This window comes from Gopherus evgoodei, chromosome 6, assembly GCF_007399415.2.
Source record: "Gopherus evgoodei ecotype Sinaloan lineage chromosome 6, rGopEvg1_v1.p, whole genome shotgun sequence".
Lineage (NCBI taxonomy): Eukaryota > Metazoa > Chordata > Testudines > Testudinidae > Gopherus > Gopherus evgoodei.
In genome coordinates this window covers 119,070,659-119,093,500 of record NC_044327.1, presented here as the reverse complement: position 1 = coordinate 119,093,500, position 22,842 = coordinate 119,070,659, and the positions used below count along the sequence as shown (strand labels likewise).

Sequence of the window (22,842 nt, the reverse complement as noted above, 5' to 3'; positions counted from 1 at the left end):
TGAGCCTGAATGGGTCATTGAAAAAAGACTAGCTGAGGCTGACCCCATAGCAACAGAAAATCTGAGACAACAATGACAAATCCAGTCACCAGGACACTGACGCCAAGCAACCACAGAGAGATGGATTTCCCCACCTCTCTTAGCAGGAAGGCTGAGCAACATCCCCAAGCTAGAGAACAAAGGACAGAGGTGTCAGATAGGGAGGATAAGAGTCAGGACTCTCACCTGGAATTTGATGAAGTAAGTCAGACTGAAAGACAGACATCTTGAACCTGGGGGCAGTGCCGGCTTTAGGAAATGTGGGGCCCAATTCGAACAGTTTCAACAGGGCCCCAGCAGAGATGACTTAAAAAAATCCAACCAAACAAAAAAAGTCCACACATGTAAAAAAACACCTGGGGCTTGTACTCACCGGGTGGTTCTCCTAGTCTTCGGCAGTACTTTGGCGGTGGGTCCTTCACTCGGTCCAGGTCTTCAGCGGCACTGAAGGACCCGCCACCGAAATGCCATCGAAGACCCAGAGCAAGCTAAGAACCTGCTGCCGAAGTGCCACTGAAGACCCGAAGCGCCGCCAGGTGAATAAAAATTAAAAACGTGCCTCTAGCTAGGGAAGGGATTCTCACTGGGCTCGGACCCTCTTAGGCACAGGGCCCAATTCGGGGGAATTGGTGGAATAGGCCTAAAGCCGGCCCTGCATGGGAGTTCACTACAGTTTGGCAGGGCTCTGGACTAACCAGAATGGTTTATGTGCTTTAACCTTCAGTTCTCTAGGCTAACCTCGGGACTTCCTATGTTGTGTTCCAATTGACTAATAAATCCTACAATTTTGACAATGCTATTTGAGTGTCATTGAAAGGCTTGGTGAGGTGCATTAATTCCTGATGAGTGTACAAGTCTCTACCAGGAGCCTGTCTCATTTGGACTCACTGAGCAAGGTTTGAAGCAGGGGTGCTCAAGGTATGAAGCAGAAAGTGGTGAGGCCATGCGGCTTACCCTGGAGGAAGAGAGAAACCCCTTGGGGGTCTAGTACACTGAAAAAGTTCCTCCTGGAGACTGTTCCAAACTAAGGACTGTCACTAATGCTGTGGATTTGTGACACTAGCACATAATTTTTAAACTCTGTGTTTGCAGTTATGTAATTTGTACTGTAGTTTGTCAGTCATGGCACTCTTTACTAAGTGTACAGAAATATTACAAGTATTGTGGTATTACATAGAGTAATAAAATAAAATGTTCATTGGACAACTGTGATTTTAGTTCAGGGAGAAAAAATGAAAGCAGCAAGACCCAATGAAACAAATACTAAAAATAAAATTATTGACCCTAAACATTTTATTCACATTTGGTTATACCTTCAGCAGGAAATATAATACAAAGAGTGAAGAGGAATTCTTCTCTCTATCACTCTGTGTACAATGTACTGTATAGCACATAATGAGGAGCATATAGGCAATGTATACCTTGAAAGGACAGATTTGCACATATTTGATTGCTCAAGAATGCCGAGAACTGTTGAAGAAAAGCTTCTTGAATAAAGAGCAGCAAAGTCACAAGGTGCAGAGTGATAATTCAGTACCTCACACACGTTTTGTGAAGCTTAACATGTGTTTTTAATGTGCGAGACAAGTGAGAAGTGTTTTATTAAGGACAATAAGTGGGGAAAGTGGGAACAGAATTCTGGAATTGTGGCTCATTTTTCTAGGCCATATGGGTGAGCTGGTTAGGGGGAGGTATTAGATTTCAGAAATACCTATGTTCTCCTCATAAATCATGATTTTGCTCAAATTTTCTAGGAAAATTCACCTTTATGGAAGAGGCCAAACAGGGATAATTTCAACTCAAAAGCTGATTGTTTCAGAAAGGTGTAAGTGTGTGTGAAAATGGGATTATAATTATCATAGATACTGTTTTCAACCTTAACAGGTGTCTGACAATATCTGCTTTACTTATGTGCCTTATTTTGGAACCTAGTCCTCCAACTCACATAAGCAATTTTTATTCATATGAGTAAGCCAAGATCAGTGGGGTTTCTCATCTGAGTGCAGGGTACAGAATCCTCATCAAGGTTCTGGTATGTTGGGTTTTTTTAGCATTGCTAGTAGAAAATTTGACTAAATACTTTAATTATAAAAAAATAAAATCAGGATTTTGACTTCACTGAAGGATTGTGTAGGAAAGGTTGTCTGTTATCCCAGGAGGAGACAGGCTTTCTTGCTATTTAGCCATAGTGGGACGGAAATTTATGGAAGCACAACACAGAATGATAAATCCATATTATTAGCATGATGTAGTTTCCTTTTTTCTCAGTATGAAAATATCTTTTATGTGACATACCCATTAATTATATAAAGGTTTTGTATTTCCAAGCTAGCTTTATGCTAAGCTTTAACAAAATAGTGTCCTGAATTTCAGTCCTGGCTGTAAATAACCGTCCACTCATAAATGTATATTTTTCCAGACGTGGTATAAAATTTTATAGGTAGAAAATTAGTGTATGATACTTAGAGAATATAATGGGATGGTGTTCTGAATAGTCCAATCTATTGTCTACACAACATATAACATACCAATATCACTGTAAAAAGCAAATATGCAGATGGATGGGGAAATAAATACAGATATAGGCATATATACCTAGTCAATGTGTCATTTTTCGCATAGAACTGGTATAAGTAAAATAACAGAGCTGTAAGTGCAATAACAAATAGCTACCAAGAAACTTCTGACTTTTCCTTGTCTGCTCAAAACTCCTTGGCTTGTTGTCAGATTAGGGTTTTTCTTTTTTATTAAATAAATTCAGTTTCCTGTGATCAGTTTGGATAGGATTGATTTTTGTGTTTAAGGTATTTGATGCACAGACATAGGTCAGAAGAAGGGCAATAATATCATGTAATTTGCCTCTGAATGTATTTGAAATACAATTTGTTATCTTAAGACCCATTGTACAGGATGAACTTTATGAGATCTAACTAGATTGAGGATGATCTAACTAGATTGAAGATTGTCAGTAGGTGGAGAATAGATTAATTTACAAATCTGGGGATAGAGACAAGAGTGAACTAGTTCTTTTCACTTTAAATCAATTTGGGACAATCTGCCTTTAGTTTCCAGTGGCAACGCTATTTTACACCACATAATGGCACTACAGATTTAATAATGAAAATTGTTGGGTGCTAAAAAAAAAAATTATTCTGTCATAGGAGAGCTGAAAAATTAGAAATACTGAGTTAGATGCTGAGAAGTGCACAGGTAAGGCATGTAAAGAGGTGTGAAAGGTTGCATAAAGCTCATCTTCACCCTTCTCCAATCCTTGACCTGCTGTGTGTTGTACAGCTGGGATCTTCTGGGTATAAAGAAACCCATGCACCTTTGTATGTCATACATCCACTGAAGGTGGAGGGAGGAGGAGTGGTATAGGAGCTGCTACTTCAGCTGTTCAAGACTCATAGGCACTTGTGCCAGATTAGGGGCTAGGTTGTGTGTGTGTTGCAACACACAGTGTTTATGTGCAACATGTAATGTGGGCAAGTAGCTGTCCAATAATTGTCCAGAATTAGGCAGGGTTAACAGTTATTTAGAAGAGGGAACTGTGTGTAAGGGTTCCTGAGGATGTCCTCTCCCTCCTGTTATTGACTCTTTATTTTGCAGTGAAGGGGCCATTAAAACCCAGGGTTCAGCTTGGAGCGAATTTTCTCTGTGCAGAGTTGAGGAAGACAGTCATAGGCAGTTTTAGAAGGCTCCCTATGCAAATCCTGTTGTAAGGGGCAGGGCCAGGGATTGGCGGGGCAATGTCATAGTGGACACAGCTATAGCTACGGAAGGTGCAACAGAAAACAATTGTGAGCCGAATCATCTGGATGAAAGAATTAAATAGAAAAATGAAAATAACTGGGAACAGTTTAAATATATTTTCCTAGATGCTCAAAAAGCCAAAATTGAGAGAGATTACATTGGTTAGAAAACAAGTGTGGCTGAGACGGGAAGTAGAAACTCTGTGTGTGTGTGTGTGTGTGTGTGTGTGTGTGTGTGTGTGTGTATTTGATATATATTGAATAAAAAAAAGAGACATTTTATAGCGATTAATATAAATTAGATGCTAGGAATTGCAGAAAAATGATAAGAGGAACAGAAGACAAAACCAGTGGCCAGCAAAGTTAAGGACAATGATTGTTTCAAGTATATAGGAACAAAAGGGATCCTAACAACAGTACTTTTCCATTGCTACATAAAAATGGTACAATTGTCAATATTAATGCAGAGAAGGCAGAAGCGTTCAACAAATATTTCTGTTCTGTATTTGGGAAAAAAGACAGATAATGTATTTATATCATATGATGGTGATAGAATACTTTCCATTCCAACAGTAACTCAGGAGGATGTTAAAAAGTTAGGCTTTTTTAAATCAGCAAGTCAAGATAAAACATGCATCTGTCAATTTTAAGAGATGGCCAAGGAGCTTTCTGGACTGTTGTTGAGGATTTTCAGTAAATCACGGAACACTGGAGAAGTTCCAGAAAAGTGGAAGAAAGCTAATGTTGTGTCAGGTGTCAGAGTGGTAGCTGTGTTAGTCTGTATGAGCAAAAAGAACAGGAGTGCTTGTGGCACCTTAGAGACTAACACATTTATTTGGGCATAAGCTTTTGTGGGCTACAGCCCACTTCATCAGATTCATGCTGTGGAAAATACAGTAGGAAGATATATATTACACAGAGAACATGAAAAGGTGGGGATTACCATACCAACTCTAAGGACCATACCAACATTAAGAACAAGGCATACTTGTGGCACCTTAGAGACTAACAAATTTATTTGAGCATAAGCTTTCATGGGCTATAACCCACTTCATCAGATGAATGCAGTGGAAAATACAGTAGGAGGATATACATACACAGAGAACATTAAAAAAAATGGGTGTTCCCATACCAACTCTAAGGAGACTAATCAATGAAGGTGGGCTATTATCAGCAGGAGAAAAAAAATGTTTGTATTAATAATCAGGATGGCTCATTTCAAACAGTTGACAAGAAGGCGTGAATAACAGTAAGGGAAAAGGTCTGTTTTTGAAGTTTTTTAAAGTTGCAGTTCTGCTACAAAAAATAAAGCTTCAAAAACAGATTCCAATGAGAAACTGCAGAATTAATATTAATTTGCAAACTGGACACCATTAAATTAGGCTTGAAAAAGACTGGGAGTGGATGGATCATTACACAAAGTAAAAAACTATTTCCTCATGCTAATTTTCCCCCTACAGTTATTCACACCTTCTTGTCCAACTGTTTGAGATGGGCCATCCTAATTATCACTACAAACACTTTTTTTTCTCCTGCTGATAATAGCCCACCTTCATTGATTAGTCTCCTTAGAGTTGGTATGGGAACACCCATTTTTTTTAATGTTCTCTGTATATGTATATCCTCCTACTGTATTTTCCACTGCATTCATCTGATGAAGTGGGTTATAGCCCATGAAAGCTTATGCCCAAATAAATTTGTTAGTCTCTAAGGTGCCACAAGTATGCCTTGTTCTTAATGTTGTATCAGTATTTTAAAAAGATAGAGGATTAGGTAGGTAATTATACATCCACCAGCCTGACATGGATCTTTGGAAAAATAAGGAACAGTTGATACAGGGATCAATCAAGAATTAAAGGAGGGTAATGTTGTTTATGCCAATCAACATAGATTTATAGAAGACAGAACTTGTCAAACTAACTTTATCTTTTTGATGTGATTTCTTTGCTTGATCAACGTAATAGTATTGATGTAATATACTTAGTCTTCTGTAAACCGTTTGATTTGGTACCACATGACATTTGGATTAAGAAACTAGAACAATACAAAATCAATATGGCATACATTAAATGGATTAAGAACTGGCTAACTGATAGGTCTCAAAATGTAATTGTAAATGGGGAATCATCACTGAGCAGATGTGTTTCTAGTGGAGTCCAGCAGGAATGGGTTTTTGGCCCTATGCTATTTAACATTTTTTATTAATGGAAGAAAACATAAGATCATTACTGATAAAGCTTCCAGATGACCCAAAGACTGGGGAAGTGGTACATAATGGAGAGGACAGGTCACTAATACAGAGCGATCTGGATTGTTCGGTAAGGTGGGTGTGAGCAAACAATACATATTTCAATATGGCCAAATGTAGCGTCATATATTTAGGAACAAAGAATGCAGGCTATTCTTACAGGATGAGGGGACTCCTTGGAAGCAGTGACTATGAAAAAGACTTGGGGGTAATGGTAATCATGAACTTCCAGTGTGGCCCTGTGGCCAAAAGAGCTAATACCATCCCTGAATGTATAAACAGAGCAATATTGAGTGGGGTTAAAGGAATTATGTAAGGTTACATTCATATTTTCTTGACTGTGTGGATTCATAATTTATTAAGGTTATGGGCTAATTTAGCTGTATTACAGTTCCTCATTCTATTTTGCCACTGATAATTAAACCACAGTTGAAGCTTTTTCAAAACAACTGTTTTCTTGACAAAATTCTAATACATTTAATTAAAAAAAAGCCCTCCACCTAAATAGCTACAAGTAATAATCCCAATAATAAAATGTTCATTATTTCAAAGGCTTGTAAATATTTTTATTCCCATCACAAGTTAGGAAAACTGAAGGTTCAAGGTCACACAGCAAGGCAGCCGCAAAGCTGACTTCTAGTCCTGTATTGCAACTGTTAGTTGACTGCCTCTTTTGCAAACTGTAAATATATTTTGCAAATATGCCTTGATGGGTGTCAGTACAAATGTTATGATCTTTTAACCTCTTTATTGCTTATCCACATAGCCTCATATGATGTCCTATAGCTCCGCTAAGCCTGGCTTGAATTTCCTTCGGGGAGTGGGGGTGGGGAAGCAAAATCCCAAACATATTACTACATTGTGGTTATACACTTTAATGCATGCTGTATATTGACAGATCAGTATCATTTTAATGACACATTTCTCTATCATTCTTCACACATAACCTTTGCTTTTTCGGTAGGATTAACTATGCAGCCTCTAGGCGTGATGGTAAGATCAGGTCAGGGAATTGGTTTGTCCTTGTCTCTGTGACAAGAGAGAGCAAAACTGGGTTTTAGTAAGTATGAATCTTTATCTCTTCTAATCAAATTTAGAAATGTGACTATGAGCACTTATAGACATTAATGTCATATTAAAGGAATCTGTTCTGCAGTTTGCAATAGAAAAACTGCTGCAATAATAAAATAACATTATACTGGCCTGATATACAGTATTAGCAAATATGTTCAGCAAAATTCATATATATGATATGATAGTTTTCTTTCAGCTGAACAACTCTTACTAATGGACTGTAGTGCAAAAGTAATTGAGTACAATAAGAGACTGTGCATTGCAGGCCAACAAAATAGGTCATTGTATGGAACCAGTCCCCATTTTCATAGTAATGTACAGCATAGCTCAAATGTAGTAGTGACAGTCTCTATCTCCTGCCAGGCAGTCTCCATTTCTGTAACGCTGAATGAGCCAAATTCCTTGCAACTTCCTTTGTTATTCCTTCTTGCAGAGGCTTATGGGATGGGATATTAAATAGAATTTGAATTATTCTTGGCTGAATTCCATTTGATATGAGATTAAATGCATCACAACCCTTATTTATAAAATAAGATGCAGACATAAAACATACCCCTGGTTTGATTAAAGGACTAATCAGTAAATAATAATGAATAATAACAATAAATTATGATAAGAGAGTGGGAGAGACCGGAGCTTAATTCCCTGCCACAGACTTCCTGTTTGATTTTGGATAAGTCACTTAATCTCTCTGGGTCTCAGGTCCTCATCTGTGATATGGGGATAAAAGTACTTCCTAAATTAATTCTTTGTATCCAGCTCCAATGTAGAGGACGTGAGGGAGATTCCCATACATCAATCATTCTTTTTAGGTGACAAATCCAAGGAACTGTCCCAGTCTGAGGTGTCAGTAGGGATTTTAGAAGCAATTGATAAATTAAACAGTAATAAGTCAGCAGGACCAGATGGTTTTCACCCGAGAATTCTGAAGGAACTGCAATATGAAATTGCAAAACTACTAGCTGTGGTATGTAACTTATTACTTAAATCAGCTTCTGTACCAGCTGACTGAAGGGTAGCTAATATGATGCGAATTTTTTAAAAAGGCTCCAGAGGTGATCCTGGCAAGTACATGTCAGTAAGCCTATCTTCAGTACTAGGCAAATTGGTTAAAACAATATTAAAGAATAGAATTATCAGGCACATAGATGAACAGAATATTTTGGGGGAGAGTCCACAAGGCTTTTTTAAAAGGAAATCATGCCTCACTAATCTAGCAGAATTCTTTGAGGAGGTCAACAAGCATGTGGACAAGGATGATCGAGTGGATATAATGTACTTGGACTTTTCAGAAAGCCTTTGACAAGGTCCCTCACCAAAGGCTCTTAAGCAAAGTAAGCAGTCATGGGATAAGAGGGAAGTTCCTCTTATGGATCAGTAACTGGTTAAAAGATAGGAAACAAAGGATAGGAATAAATGGTCAGTTTTCAGAATGGAGAGAGGTAAATAGTGGTGTCCCCCAAGGATCTGTACTAGGACCAGTTATATTCAACGTATTCATAAAAAATACGGAAAAAGGGGCCAACGGTGAGATGGCAAAATTTACAGATGATACAAAATTATTTAGAATAACTAAGTCCAAAGCAGACTGTGAGGAGTTATAATGGAATCTCACAAACTGAGTGACTGGGCAACAAAATGGCAGATGAAATTCAGTGTTGAGAAATGCAAAATAATGTACATTTGAATACATAATGGAAGCTATACATTCAAAATGATAGGGGTCTAAATTAGCCGTTACCACTCAAGAAAGAGATCTTGCAGTCATTGTAGATAGTTCTCTGAAAACACTTGCTCAATGTGCAGTGTCAGTCAAAAAAGTTAACAAAAGTTAGGAACTGTTAGAAAACTGATAGATAGTATGACAGTAAATACAAATATTATATAAATCCCTGGTATGAGTACCAATTGAATATTTTGTGCAATTCTAGTTGCTCCATCCCAAAAAAGATATATTAGAATTGGAAAATATACAGAGAAGGGCTACAAAAATGATTAAGGTTTTGGAACAGCTTCCATTTGAGGAAAGATTAAAGATTACTGGGACTTTTCAGCTTGGAATAGAGAGACCACTAAGGGGAGATATGATAAAAGTCTATAAAATCATGAACAGTCTGGGGAAGTGAATAAGGAAGTGTTATTTACCCCTTCACATAACACAAGAACCAAGGGTCACCCAATGAAATGAATTGGCAGCAGGTTTAAAACAAACCAAAGGAAGTACTTGTTCACACAACACACAGTCAACCTGTGGAACTCATTGCGAGGGGATGTTGTGAAGGCCAAAAGTGTAACTGGGTTCAAAAAAGAATTGGATAAGTCCATGGAGAATAGGTCTATCAATGGCTATTAGCCAAGATACTACCCTCTCCTTTGGGTATACCTAAACCTCCATTTGCCAGAAGCTGGGAGTGGATAACAGGATAGAGCACTCAATAATTGCCCTGTTCTGTTTATTCCCTCTGAAGCATTTGGCATTGACCTCTGTCAAAGACAGGATGCAGGGCAAGATGGACCATTGGCCTGTATGGGCATTCTTATGTAAGGACAGAATCAAGCTGTTGGTGTTTAAGCCTGGGGCCTCCAGATTCACTGATAGATCATGCCTAATTGCTCCCTGCCATAATATTTGCCAGGGTTCAGTGTGCACTCCTTCTGAACTGGGTGAGCATGCAGATACTCCAGTGGAGCATAAACGTTCACATGCACTGGGACAGCATGGGCCTAAATGACCCCCTTTTAATGCTATCCCAGCTCTACTAACTGGTTGGGGCAGAACAGGGCTATGTGTTGTCTGTACTGGGCTCTCATGATCCTTGTGCACAATGTCTGTGAAGGATGCTGAAGGGGCAGGGTGAATTATTTTTTTGACCACTTCCCTTCTCCTTTAGGCATTCTTGAATGTTAGTACAGTATTTAGTTTCTATTTCTTGACACTCTTTTCTTCTTCTTACCTTTTTTCTTCTCTCTTCATGTATAGAGTGTGAATATGGCAAGTACAAGTGACAAATTGCATACAGTTTGGGCAAAAATACAGGAAATGAATTTGTAATATTTGTATTGCTATTTTACCTCCTTCTGGCTAAGCAAAAATATCATCCAGTATACTTTCATAGTCAATTTTTTTTCACTAAATATCACTAATAAAATCACATTGGACCATAATCTCAGCTGGTGAAATTGACGAAGTTCCTCTGACTTCATTGAACCTTTTATATCAGCTGAAGATCTGCCCAATCAAACATAAAAACCAAAAAGTAACAGTAATAAATATGCGAATTGTGAAGTAATCAGTGTGTGCTAAAAGCTGTTCTTCTTTTCATGGCACAGAAAAAGTTTGTATAACACCCTGATGAGTGTTCTTTTCAGAAGCCTGTAGTTGCATTCTTTTAAGTTAAAGTTGACATTCCTTTTCACATTCCAGTTAACCAGCATATGTGAGTTTTGGCAGTTGTTTTTTTGGGTTTAAATGTCAGGTTTGATACCCTGAGATACAGGCATCCGACGAAGTTGGTATTCACCCATGAAAGCTCATGCTTCAATATGTCTGTTAGTCTATAAGGTGCCACAGGACTCTTTGCTACCCTGAGATAGCAGATCAAATCCTGTTTCCAAATATTGATGGTGGGACTAGCATTCAATACCCAAAATGTCCGATTTGCTCAGCAATTAACAAAATGTATCCCTCTTGTCCTAAAATTTATTATAGCCTTTATACCGCTGGCATAAGGAAGGGCTAAGGTCCTGATTCTGTGAAGTGCTGATCACCTTTGGGGAAACATTGAACACATTCGAGTCTTAATGACTTATATGGGAGATGAGAGCACAGTCATCAACTTCCAGGAGGCCCTCAGCACCTTACAGGGACTTGCTCCACTTTGTGCAGGAGTTCGTACCATTTCTAAGTAGACTTCAGGGATCTGAGACCAGAGATCCTATTCTTCACTTTGCTTTTCAGAAAATTGCAGGTGATTTCCTCATCCTTCCTTTTTGTAACTGATTTTCTATTAAGATCTTTATGTACCATTCTGCTACAGTCTCTGACCGTGCCCTGCACTCCCTCACTCAGGTAGAGCTTTCATTCAATTCTGCTGATGTTTCCAGAATAACTCATTTATAATTTGTATCTGCTTTTGAAGTGGACTTCCAAATGAAATACGGATGTGTAGATAATGCTGCCTTTTCAACTAGCATTTCTGTGGCTAAGCAGGAAAGAAAAGTTCAGATAGAGGTCTGGCCTTGCACTTGTAAGGTCTTAATGAGGCAGTATATTGAAATGGTATTTGTTACCATACAGCATAGTACCTCCTTCTTCTGCTAGGCAATTTATGCATTAATAAGTCGAAACAGCCAGGTGACAGAGAGAGAGAGGCAAATGGGCAGAGTCTAAGGCACCAAACTGCAAATTTAGAAACTACTGAAGATTTAAAAAAAAACAAAACAGTCCTGCTAGGAAATAGATGGTCAGAGGGTGAGAGAAATCAGACAAATGAGGCTTGGATGAATGTAAAGAGCAAATTTTGGAGGAAAAAAAAAAGCAGAAGCATGATTATGCAACGATATTATACATATGTGTACTGAGAAACTGCGTGATTGCCAATGCTGGTTGTGTTGTTTACATGTGCTGATGCAGGTGGGCAGATATGCTCAAGCATCAAGCCTCCTGTTTTAAAATTTGAGTCTAAGGAAGATTTGGAAAAATAAATAAGTTTTCTTGCAACCTAGATTTTTGTGTCTATCTTAATTATTTCATCTAAATAGTTTAAGATATGATTTGAAGTTATCATCAAAGAAAGGTGGAATACATTTCAGATTTAGATGAAATTTGGCAATTTCACATTCAGATAAGCATTTTCAAATTTAAAAAGTCACTAATCTAGCTGTATCCTTTTTAATAGGGTTTCCATTAAAGTGTGTGTTTCTGATACACTTCAACTATATCAAAAATTTGGCCAGGCAAAATTGAAGTAATTGAGAAATAGGTGAAATAACTAGGGCTGTCGATTAATCGCAGTTAATTAATACAATTAACTCAAAAAATTAATTGTGATTTAAATTTTAATTGTGATTAATCACAGTTTTAACCACACTGTTAAACAACAGAATACCAATTGAAATGTATTAAATATTTTTGGATGATTTCCTACATTTTTCAAATGTTTTGATTTAATTACAACATAGACTACAGTGTACAATGCTCACTTTATATTATTATTTTTATTACAAATATTTGCATTTGTAGGAGGGAGTGGATGAGGGCGGGACGGGCTAGGACAGGGTGGGGGTGCGGCTAGGGCGGGGATCCCTGGGTGCACACCCTAATGAAATGTGCTGTGCATGCCTATGAAAATGAACATGCATCAGTCCACACTGCTTCAGATCATTATCTAGAAGAACTCATCAGCATGGATGTATTTCCTTGGAATGGTGGGTGAAGCATGAAGGGACATAGGAATCTTTAGCATCTTTAGCGATGCTGGCTATAACAGTGCCATACGAACACTAGTTCTCACTTTCAGTTGACATTGTAAACCAGAAGTGGGAAGCATTATCTCCTGCAATGTAAACAAACTTGTTTGTCTGAGTGATTGGCTGTACAAGAAGTAGATCTGAGTGGACTTTCTAGCTATAAGGTTTTACATTGTTTAATTTTTTAATGAAGTTATTTTTTGCACATAATTCTATATTAGTAAGTTCAACTTTCATGGTAAAGAGATTGCACTTCAGTATTTGTATTACGTGAATTGAAAAATAATATTTCTTTTGGTTTTTTTACAATGCAAATATTTGTAATAAAAATAAATATAAAGTGAGCAGTGTACACTTCATATTCTCTATTGTAATTGAAATAAAAATATTTGAAAATGTAGAAAACATCCAAAAATATTTAAATAAATGGTTTTCTATAATTGTTTATCAGCGTGATTAATCGTGTGATAAATCATAATAATTTTTTTTAGTTGCTTATCAGACCAAGAAATAACAGATCATAACATTTCACTGTTTTTTTTACATAAAACTATGTCCTGCTTCATTAATTACCTCCACTTAATAATGTCTTGATCTGAAAAAGGAGGATGCTGTTATCTGGAAACATTTTTTTAAGAATGGCTAAACAAGAAGTTAAATAGCCATTATTAAATTTAACATTGCCCCTAGATTCTGATGGAATTAAGGATATTTAATTATCACTGTAATATAGGAATATATTAAAAAGCTTCTTTCAAAATATATAAGAGAAATATGTATTGAATACTTCTGCCTTTTCTGCATCATGATGCATAATTTTATTATCCTTGAGTGTTATTTGGACCTGTAATAGTGCTAGGCTTTAATTTATTCTTGATCTATTTAAAGATTTATTTCTTATTGCCCTTAACCTAACTGGCTGCAAAAAAAAATCACTAATACCTTTGGTCTTATTTTTGCATTTCCTAACTTCTAGTTTGTATTCATTGCTATCAGCTTCCTCGCTTTTTAATTTGTTTTCTGTATATTAGTTTTTACTGCTGCCTTTATCTCCCCTCTTAATCAGGACTTTTTAAACCAAAGAAACCTTCTTTCATGGTAGCAGAATAGTGGGTTTTTCTGAGCATCTAATAAAGCAGTCACAATTCCTAATTGGCATTCAAATTTTTATGTTCAGAAATTGTCTCTTATTCAATTCTGTTCACAATTGTTTTTAGCTTTGGAAAATTGGCCTTTTTAAAGCAGCATGTCGATTTTTACTTCTGTATAGCTACTGTATATTTGTTATGCCTTCTAAGGTAGTGATCTTATAGGCCATTTTGATCATCTAATCCAACTTCCAGCATAATGCAGCTCATAGAATTTCACAAAGTAAATCCTGTCTGTGTCTATTAACTTGCGGTTAGGCATGGCATGTATACCTTGGAAGGCTGGGTATACGGTAGACATGGAGAAACAGATCATCCAGTGTATACAAATAAATAAAATTTGTAGCTATATGTTTGGTAAAACAGAGCCATTACTTTGGACCTGATCCTGAGAGATGCTAAGTACTATGGCTTCCTGCTAACTTTAGTGAGATTTGCAGGTGTCCATGTCAGGTGATATGGAAGTATACGTAATGGTTGTTACAGTGTGTGGTGTGTGCGTGTGTGTATTCAAAAATCATTTTAAATAGAGCTGGAACAAACTTAAGACATCTCATCCCCATGGCATATCAGAAATTTCCACGGTTCTGTTCTCAAGTGTTTTATCTGCCCTGTAAACTAAAGTGCTATCGTAGTTAAACTTCTTGATGCTTGCTATTATATATATTCAGTAAACAAATATAGGGATATCTGTCTGCCTTTGTCCAAACTTTTCACTTTAACTCTTTCCTAGTTACCCTTTCTGTCTATTTTTTGGCTGCCATACTACCAACTAAATTTGAAGCTGTATCTCAACAACCCCCTAGTAAATTTGAGCCAAAGGAGCTTTTAGGACACTACTCTTTTTCCTAGCTTCCTTCTCAACTCACACTTTCCGTTTCTGTCCATGGTTCATAATGTCGATGACTTCCGTGATTTACTAGAGCTTCCCTTTTCCTCTCTCTCACCTCTCATATTTGTAAATCTGATTACCACCACTTTCAAGGTACTGTGACTACCTTGACCCCACCTTTTCTGACATCCTTATACATGCCTTTGTCTCTTTTTCCCTCAAGTGAAACATTTTCTGTGGCCTTCCCAAGACTCAGCTCTGACTCCAGTCCCTAAAGAATGCTTCTACAGTTATTCAAAAAGATAGCATCGCCCCAGAATCAAACAGCTCCATTGGCTTCCATCCACAAACAGCTCCATCAGATCTCCATTCCATAGCCCTTTCTATAATTCTTTATTACTGTTTTTTTTTCTCTTCAGAGATAAGACTTGAAGACATGAATTCCCTGGGTCCATTATTGATAGGCTGTTTTGATTCCATGTTCTGAACACAAACAGCGTTTTATGATAACTCTCTCTTTTTCCTTCATAGATCCAGGTTTGCACAGACAGCAATTTTTCCTGCAGAGACCATCAAATGTGGTAGCCCTTGAGGGAAAAGATGCTGTTCTTGAGTGTTGTGTTTCTGGGTTTCCCACACCCACTTTCACATGGATGCGAGGAGATGAAATTATTCCAGTCAGGTATTTCATACACGTGTCTCTTATGTAATGAAAGTTCGTTTCCCAAGGTGAAGTACGAGTAAAACATTAACTACCATTTTAAGTGTTGTCAGTTTGGTTCAGCTTGGAGAAGATCAAGCTTTCATTCTAAGTAATAATAAGACTGGATGTGCGCATGAAACTCCTGTTTTCTTCATTTGCAGCTGTGCATGCACATCTGAGGATAGAATTTGGCCATAAATATCTTCTTTTATGAAATGGTATTTAAATCAGGTAGAGCAGCATCCAAAAGTTAATTATCACATTTACTAACAACATTATAAGATCAGAGCTAGCCAGTTGAGAAGGTTCTATGGAGTATCTTAGATCTTGAGTACTTTTCTTTGGAGATGAATGTGAACATGGATTTTTTTTTTTGTCAATGTTACAGATCCAAAAAATATTCATTACTGGCTGGCAGTAACTTACTTATTTCTAATGTGACTGATGACGATTCTGGGACGTACACTTGCATTGTCAGCTACAAGAATGAGAACAGTAGTGCCTCTGCAGAGCTCACAGTTATGGGTGAGTACAGATTTCTGGACTCTGTGCAAGAGGAGTCCTTTGCTTTTCCAAGAATGTTGATAATCATTAGCGCTTATATAACTCCTTCCTCTGCGGGTCTCCATGTACTTATCTGTAAACTGGTGGGGTTCCCACCTTACTTTGAACAGGATTTTCACTCACCGACAGCGGTATACACACATAATCAATATACCTCATGGAAGAACATCAAACAGCAGAGTAAAACTTCTTACAATGTCTCTGTTTTATAATCTAATTTCTAGAATATTTATTGATGTCAAATCCCAATTTGCCCAATTCAGTTAACTGTTTTTTCTTGTGTATGGCACCACACATGGATACAATGGTGATCTACAAACTTATTTTAGCAAGTTGTGCATAACTATAGTATTGCTTACTGACATTGTTTTACTGCTTTCTTCTTATCTTATGACTCCATGGCCTTGCTTTAGCATCACGTATTATGTGCCTATTTTCTTGCTTTTAGTGGAAACCATGAATAAGCAATGATGCAGTGAGGATTTCCTGTGGTACCTAGGGTGACCAGATAGAAAGTGTGAAAAATTGGGATAGGGAGTGAGGTGTAATAGGTCAATATAAGCACCCCCCGCCTCAATATCAGGAGTGTCCCTATAAAATCAGGACATCTGGTCACTCTGGTGTTACCTTCCACATAAAAATGTTTTCTCTTTTGTTTCAGATGGTAGGTTTACTGGCTAACTAACAAAATATGTTGTCTGAGAAACATGAGGAAAGATGTCTTAGATATTTTGAAACAGGCTTTTTTCCCCTATTGTGTCAAATTTTAATAGAACCATAATTATATTAAATTCTGAGAGGTGTTTTTTTTTTAATCGGAGAACAATACCAAGCTACATTAGCATTATTCAATAAGATTTAAGAAACTACATAGATAATACTTTGTGAAACAATAGCATAATTTCAATGTGCTGTTCATTTTGCATCTTGGTTTTAAAGCTTATGCATAAAAATATTTTCATTAGAGAACAGAACCCCAAGTTGGATTATAGGATATTCAATGCTTGTATAACAATATCCTTTTATCAAGTCATAATGCAACATTATAGTAATTACACATGATGGAAACTTTCATTCTATTGCTTTAGGTACATTAATACAATACAATGTTTTATTGGCTACATTTTAAAAATTAAAAAATGATTTTATAATTGCAAAAGTTCACTTTAACTATTTATTGTAAACCTACGTTTCCAATCTGCAAAGAATCAAATGCAGAAATGGAAGATAACTTCTGGGATAAAATGCTTATTTAGCTTTGCTGAAAGATGCTCATTGGAAATCAACAATGAAATTATACAGAACTGCAGCTATTTGGGGATTGAGAAACACCTATTGATTATGTGAATCTTATTTTTTTTCCTCATATATAGTAGACTATAGGACCAAGGCTGAAATTTCAATGCTCTGTAAAGGATTTGGCTATCCAGTTTCCATGAAAATTAATAGAAATTTCACATCCAAATTCTTTCAGGACTTGAAAATCTCACCCCATATCTTCATTCTCTGTAATGCACTGAACTATGGCTTGACTATGACTCTGTATAAATATATAATAATGTTATGCTAAAAATGCATTGTATAGAAATTTGTATTTATTTTCATGCTTATACAGAGAGATATATGTAACAGGGAGTGTAATACAATTTTGGGGATAAACTTGGATTCAGATACTTCAGTGATAATGGTCATATACGAATGGCAGAAGAGAGTTTTCAAAAGGTGGCACTTGTTACTTATTGAGCACCACAGTTTGATTGGGACTGTACCAACATAAAGGATAGCACAATCACTGACACAATGAAAGTGAAATCTAAATCTGACAAAGAAACATGCATGTGCATGCAAAAGTGTAATAAAAATACATAATACAAACATTGTGCATGCAAAACAAATCAATTGTATATACAAAGTAAAGTGGGTGTGGTTTTTTTGCATAAGTGTCTAGTCACATAAGCTAATGAAATATGGGTGTAAGTTTTGGAGGTATAATTTTGATAACTTTTAAAAGTTTGGTCATTTATTTTCATAAGCATGTAGGGTGGCAGGTTTAAATTAACACCATGTATCATATTGCTTAGCAACAGGTATTATGTTTGTATTGCTAGAGTGAATATGTAAAAGATTCAACAAAAACTGCACACCTATTAATGGAGGGCAATAGAAATCCCCATCTATCCTTATCTTCATAAAAATTGGCCATATATATTTGTTAAATTCATCTCCATAAGTAGGAAACTCTCTGAGAATTTTACCAGAGTTGCTCATACCATTAGCCTAATTTATAGACATGTAATAATTAATTGATGGTTTTATTCATTTCCCACTGGTAGGGTATAAATCTGTATATTTTCTTTAAAAAAAATTGCGGTTATATATCAAACAAAAACTGTGAATTGCAAATGCATATTTAGTTGTAAAGCATCCATTGTTTATTAGAAAGATAATTGTTTTCATTCAAACAGTTTGTGTGAGAGTATGTTCTGGAGAGAAGGGCAGGCAAAGCATTTTACATATGTCAGCTAAAAAATTAAACACTCCAATAATTAAATCTTTCCTGAAGGCTATGTGAGTGGGCCAATACTACATCAAAGTTAGTTGCATCACATGATAGTGATAGCTTCATTATTTAAAAGATAAAAGACTATCTGACAGGAAAACAAATATCTTTCACTGGGAAGATCCTATGTATCATTTCTTTTGTGGATCTTAAAACAACCCCTCACCTGTACTGGCCATAATGCTAAAAATGCGGAGAGGAATGAAGTTGCTGGAAAGGCTAAATAATATTTGTTGCTAAATTTTGAACTTTGAATATTTCATGTACAAATCCTTTTTGGCAGGATGTTAGTCATGTCTCCTTGGGCAGTAGAAAGTTTAAAAGTCCAGTAAATATTACCTTCTCGCTTTATAAATCAGCTGCATGCTTGGCAATCATTTTAAAGAACTAGGCTAAGTAAAAACAAATGTTTAATGGTGACAATCACTGGCAAGATGACTGCTATCGTTAGGTTTGCTAATGAGTGTCCATTATAGCTCCTTCTTTCTAGATCTTCTTAAGTTTTCAGAAGCATTCATCTTTTGGGGTTGGAATTTTTCCTGTTTGGTCTTTGGGAGGTGAATTTAAAGTTTGAACAAAATCTCTTTTGCCTGAGGTGCACTGGATTATAGCACTGATCAAGCAAAGATCTTTATTCCTGCATGGAATCCTATTGATTTCAGCACAGTGTTATGCTGGAGCAAGAGTCAGGGTTTCCAGATCCAGTCGCTGGATTGGAGCTTAATTTTGCAAAACTGACTTTTGCAAGCATTGATTGTAATGAATGCCTATCCCTGACAGTCTCTAAATTCTATCAGTTCCAATGGCAAACATAATGTGACTGCCAGATTTCAAATAACATAGAGTTAGAATTGTGTCTGTGAAGTCCAAGAAGGTATACATGGCCTTTTGAGGATAAAGAAGATTTTTCATCAAATAAACAATTGCATATAAATGTGACACATTTTCAGGTTCATAATAAAATTGCACTTGGATCTTAAAGCTACTATTAATTGGGTTGAGATTACTGTACATAACATAATCATTGTTCTCTCTGTGATGTAAAGATCCTGTAAATGTCCCTTGAGAAGTAATACAGAAATAAACAGTTTCACAGCACTGCTAGGTCAGCAGACTGAGTTTGCATGGTTTCAGGTCAGTGACTAGAGAGACTGCCAACAAAAGCAGAAGACTGGGTCCAAAAGGCGGTATTGACAGAAAAACATTGTTCCTAGCTTTTACAAAGCAAGTTATATGTAATCTATAAAGAGACAACTTAGAAAATGCTTCCAAACTGCAGCCAGGGAAACAAGCACCTTTTACTATTGAATTTTTAGGATCAACTGTTTTTTGCTTCGGTTTTATTATTTAAGAAAGATGAGCCTCCGTGGTGTTATGAGCCAGGTCTCCAACAAGTCTAGTTTAGTTTGCCAAGACCAAGAGGTAGTGAATATTGCAAAGGCTGGTCAATCCAATCTTTCTTGTTTGGTTTTATTTCCATTCCACAACATCCATTTCCAGAATACGTGTGCACAGATCAAATGGATGAAAAATGCTGACTGATGGAGGCCTGGAACATGTTCCTGCATGTGAATAATTTAGGAACAGAGTAAATGCTAGGGGAAAAGCCCTATGTTGAAAAAACAATGTCTGACATGCCTAGGAACAAAAGCCAAACAATTTTATATTAAGGCTACAGAAGCATCTTTTAAACTTATCCTACTGGGCACAAATCTTGATTCAGTCTACTTTGGATATGAAAAATATGTCCAAGGATGTACCATATTACTAAACATCAATGGTAAAATAGTTCCCACATTGTAAAAGATCATTCACTGTTCTTAAATCCCTGACACAGAAACATTCTGGGGTAGATCCTCAACTGGTAGAAATTGTAATAATTCCATTGAAGTTGCTGGAGTATAACAATTTACACCAGTTGAGGATTTGTCCTTCTTTAGCTATGCTTGATAGAGTGAGTTAAGGATCCCACATCAGTCTGTTCTGCTAATAACTTTGAATGTTCTGTGTCTGGCCAATAGCTAACCCCACAGCAGCTGATAGACTCATAGACTTTAAGGTCAGAAGGGACCATTATGATCTAGCTGAAGTAGATTGTTCAGTCAGCTGTTTTATTCTGAATATCAAACATGGTTGAAGCTGTTTACTTATTCTCTAACTGAATCTCTCTCTCTATCTGGAACATTGTATGTTTATGTATACGATGGAAAGCTAAAGAGGAAACAGATAATCCAAAAGATTGTTCCAGGATGGATTATCTCAGGGAATTCTTAAAAAAACAAAACAAAACAAAACAAAAAAACACACTCAAAAAATACATCAAGTCACAAAAAGGCTGCAAAAACTCCCTTCAAGTCATTTTTACCATCACTATAAGATTAAGGTCCAAAAATAGAATATAGGATATCAGTTTGTTTGTTTGTTTGTTTCATTTCTTCTGTATATATCCAAAATGAATGCAGAATCAAACTAAGGACACAAGAGAATAACTCATTCACCCTGTCATTTCCTCTTACCATTATTAGAGTCCCTCCTCTTTTGCTTCCCCATGCCCCAGCTCTTCAGACCAAAGAATGGGCAAAGTGCTGCTGAGAGATTTGTCAATTTCATCATGCTGCATTGTCCATTTTTTTCTCATTCTTTTTAGGATTTCTTTCTTGATGGCATTAATGGGAATTATGTGGTTAAATTCCAACTTTGAACTTTGAAACTGTAAGGGTATGCTTTATGTTGATGTCTTTTGTTTCTGGGTGTTTTCACAGTAATATTAACTATCAGAAATATGTTTGAGATTTGACATGAGGTAAAAATAATGTATTTAGCTTGGGCATTGGGAACATATTTTGCATTGTGCTGTTGGGAAATGGGATAGGGTGCCCGTGCTCAAAGAAGTAGCAAGAGCTGCAAACATAAAAAAGAATGGATGAATCTGAGGACTGCTGGCACTTCAATGGTATTTAAAATGCAGCTAGTCCTTCCAAAAGACAGGGGTGAAACTGGATGGATCAATAGTTCCTTTCATCTTTGTTTTCTCTTATTCATAAAATTTTTAAAATACATATTATGTGATCAATAGACTTTAAGGGCTCCACAGTGATTTTCTATCCAGTAAAGACCCATTTGAACAATGTTCAGAATGTGTTTTATGCAATTGATTGAGAGGCTGTAATGTGTCTTGGGAATCACTCCATCCACTGTTGCATCATGCTTATGGAAAAAATGGAAGGATTGTGATGTTGATGCAGATGCAGGTATTAAAAATGTTATGAAAAGCAATGCTATTGGGGACATACCCTGTATTTATCTTAAAATCTTATGAAGTCCTTTGCTAACATTTTTTTTAAGTAATTGAAAATTGCAGACTGTGTCATATAGAATATGTTATATTTGTTGACTCTGTTTTTATTAAGGCTGTGATGGAAGTTTTACCTTACCCCATAAGTTGGGTGCCTGCGTGCAAGACAGATCACCTAGGGTGGAGATATCTGAGTACCTGATAGGTTTTGATCATGAATAGACCTTCTTGTGATTTGCATCCCAGGTGAATTTTGCTTTTGGTGAAAAACAGAAATAAAAAGAGAAAGAGAAAGGCAGAAATGTGGGGAGAAATGGAGAGAATCAGAGGTGTAGTGAAGATTTGTCTGCTTAGAGTCTCTGGTTCAAGTTTGCCTCAAGGAAAGAAAACTTCATTGCTAGAATATAGAAGATATTGAAGGTAGCATTGAAAACAAGAGTTTAGTAGGATTGTAAAAAGAATAGGCATTTTATATGGATAATGAAAACATCCAGAGTTGTTGTAAACAAGGATTTTAAAAATAGAGTTTTGGTAGAGATATAAATCCCTGTGTTTACACGCATTAGTCAATAACTAACTAATGAAGGGTACAGAAGAAACTTTCTCTTTTGAGATGGTGTTCCATAAATTTACTTTGCTTTACTCTGAACTTGTTGAAACTGGTCAATGTCAGAGACGGGATCCTGGATTAAGATGAGCACTGCTTGATCCAGTATAGCATTTTCTTTGTTGCTGTGTTTCTTGCTTTCTTGAACCTGTTGGTGTAGATATGAGCAGTTAGGTCTGCAGCAGCATGATGGAAAAATTTTGGTAGTGTCTTGCCTTTAATGGGCTCTCACAAGAGTGAATTGAAAATGAACTCAGATCAAGAATGTCTTGGATGGTGTTTGGTAATCTAATAATAGGCACCTAATTTACATTGAATTTCAGTGGGAGCTGAGCCCCTAACTCATTCAGACACTTCTGAAAACATAGTCCTTGTCAATACATCTGTCGGCTAGCATCCTACAGATGTATGGGCCACACCTCTTTTGTGCTACTTATTTATGAGAAAAGCTTGAACAAAACTCCGCTTGTTGCCAGTTTCAGCTAATATGCATATTCATGTTCAACCCAACAGCGGAATATGTATGTAGGAAGGAGCTATTTGTTGTTGGT

The 22,842-nt window shown here is 36.6% G+C and overlaps 1 protein-coding gene across 1 annotated transcript in view; it reads left to right on the top strand.

Annotated features, from left to right (window-relative positions):
• The window catches only part of DCC (DCC netrin 1 receptor), a 939,470-nt gene that overhangs the window by 450,510 nt on the left and 466,118 nt on the right, over positions 1-22,842 (top strand). Inside the window, 2 exon segments of the mRNA XM_030567485.1 lie at positions 15,094-15,244; positions 15,654-15,790. Of these exon segments, the coding sequence (XP_030423345.1) occupies positions 15,094-15,244; positions 15,654-15,790 (288 nt within the window).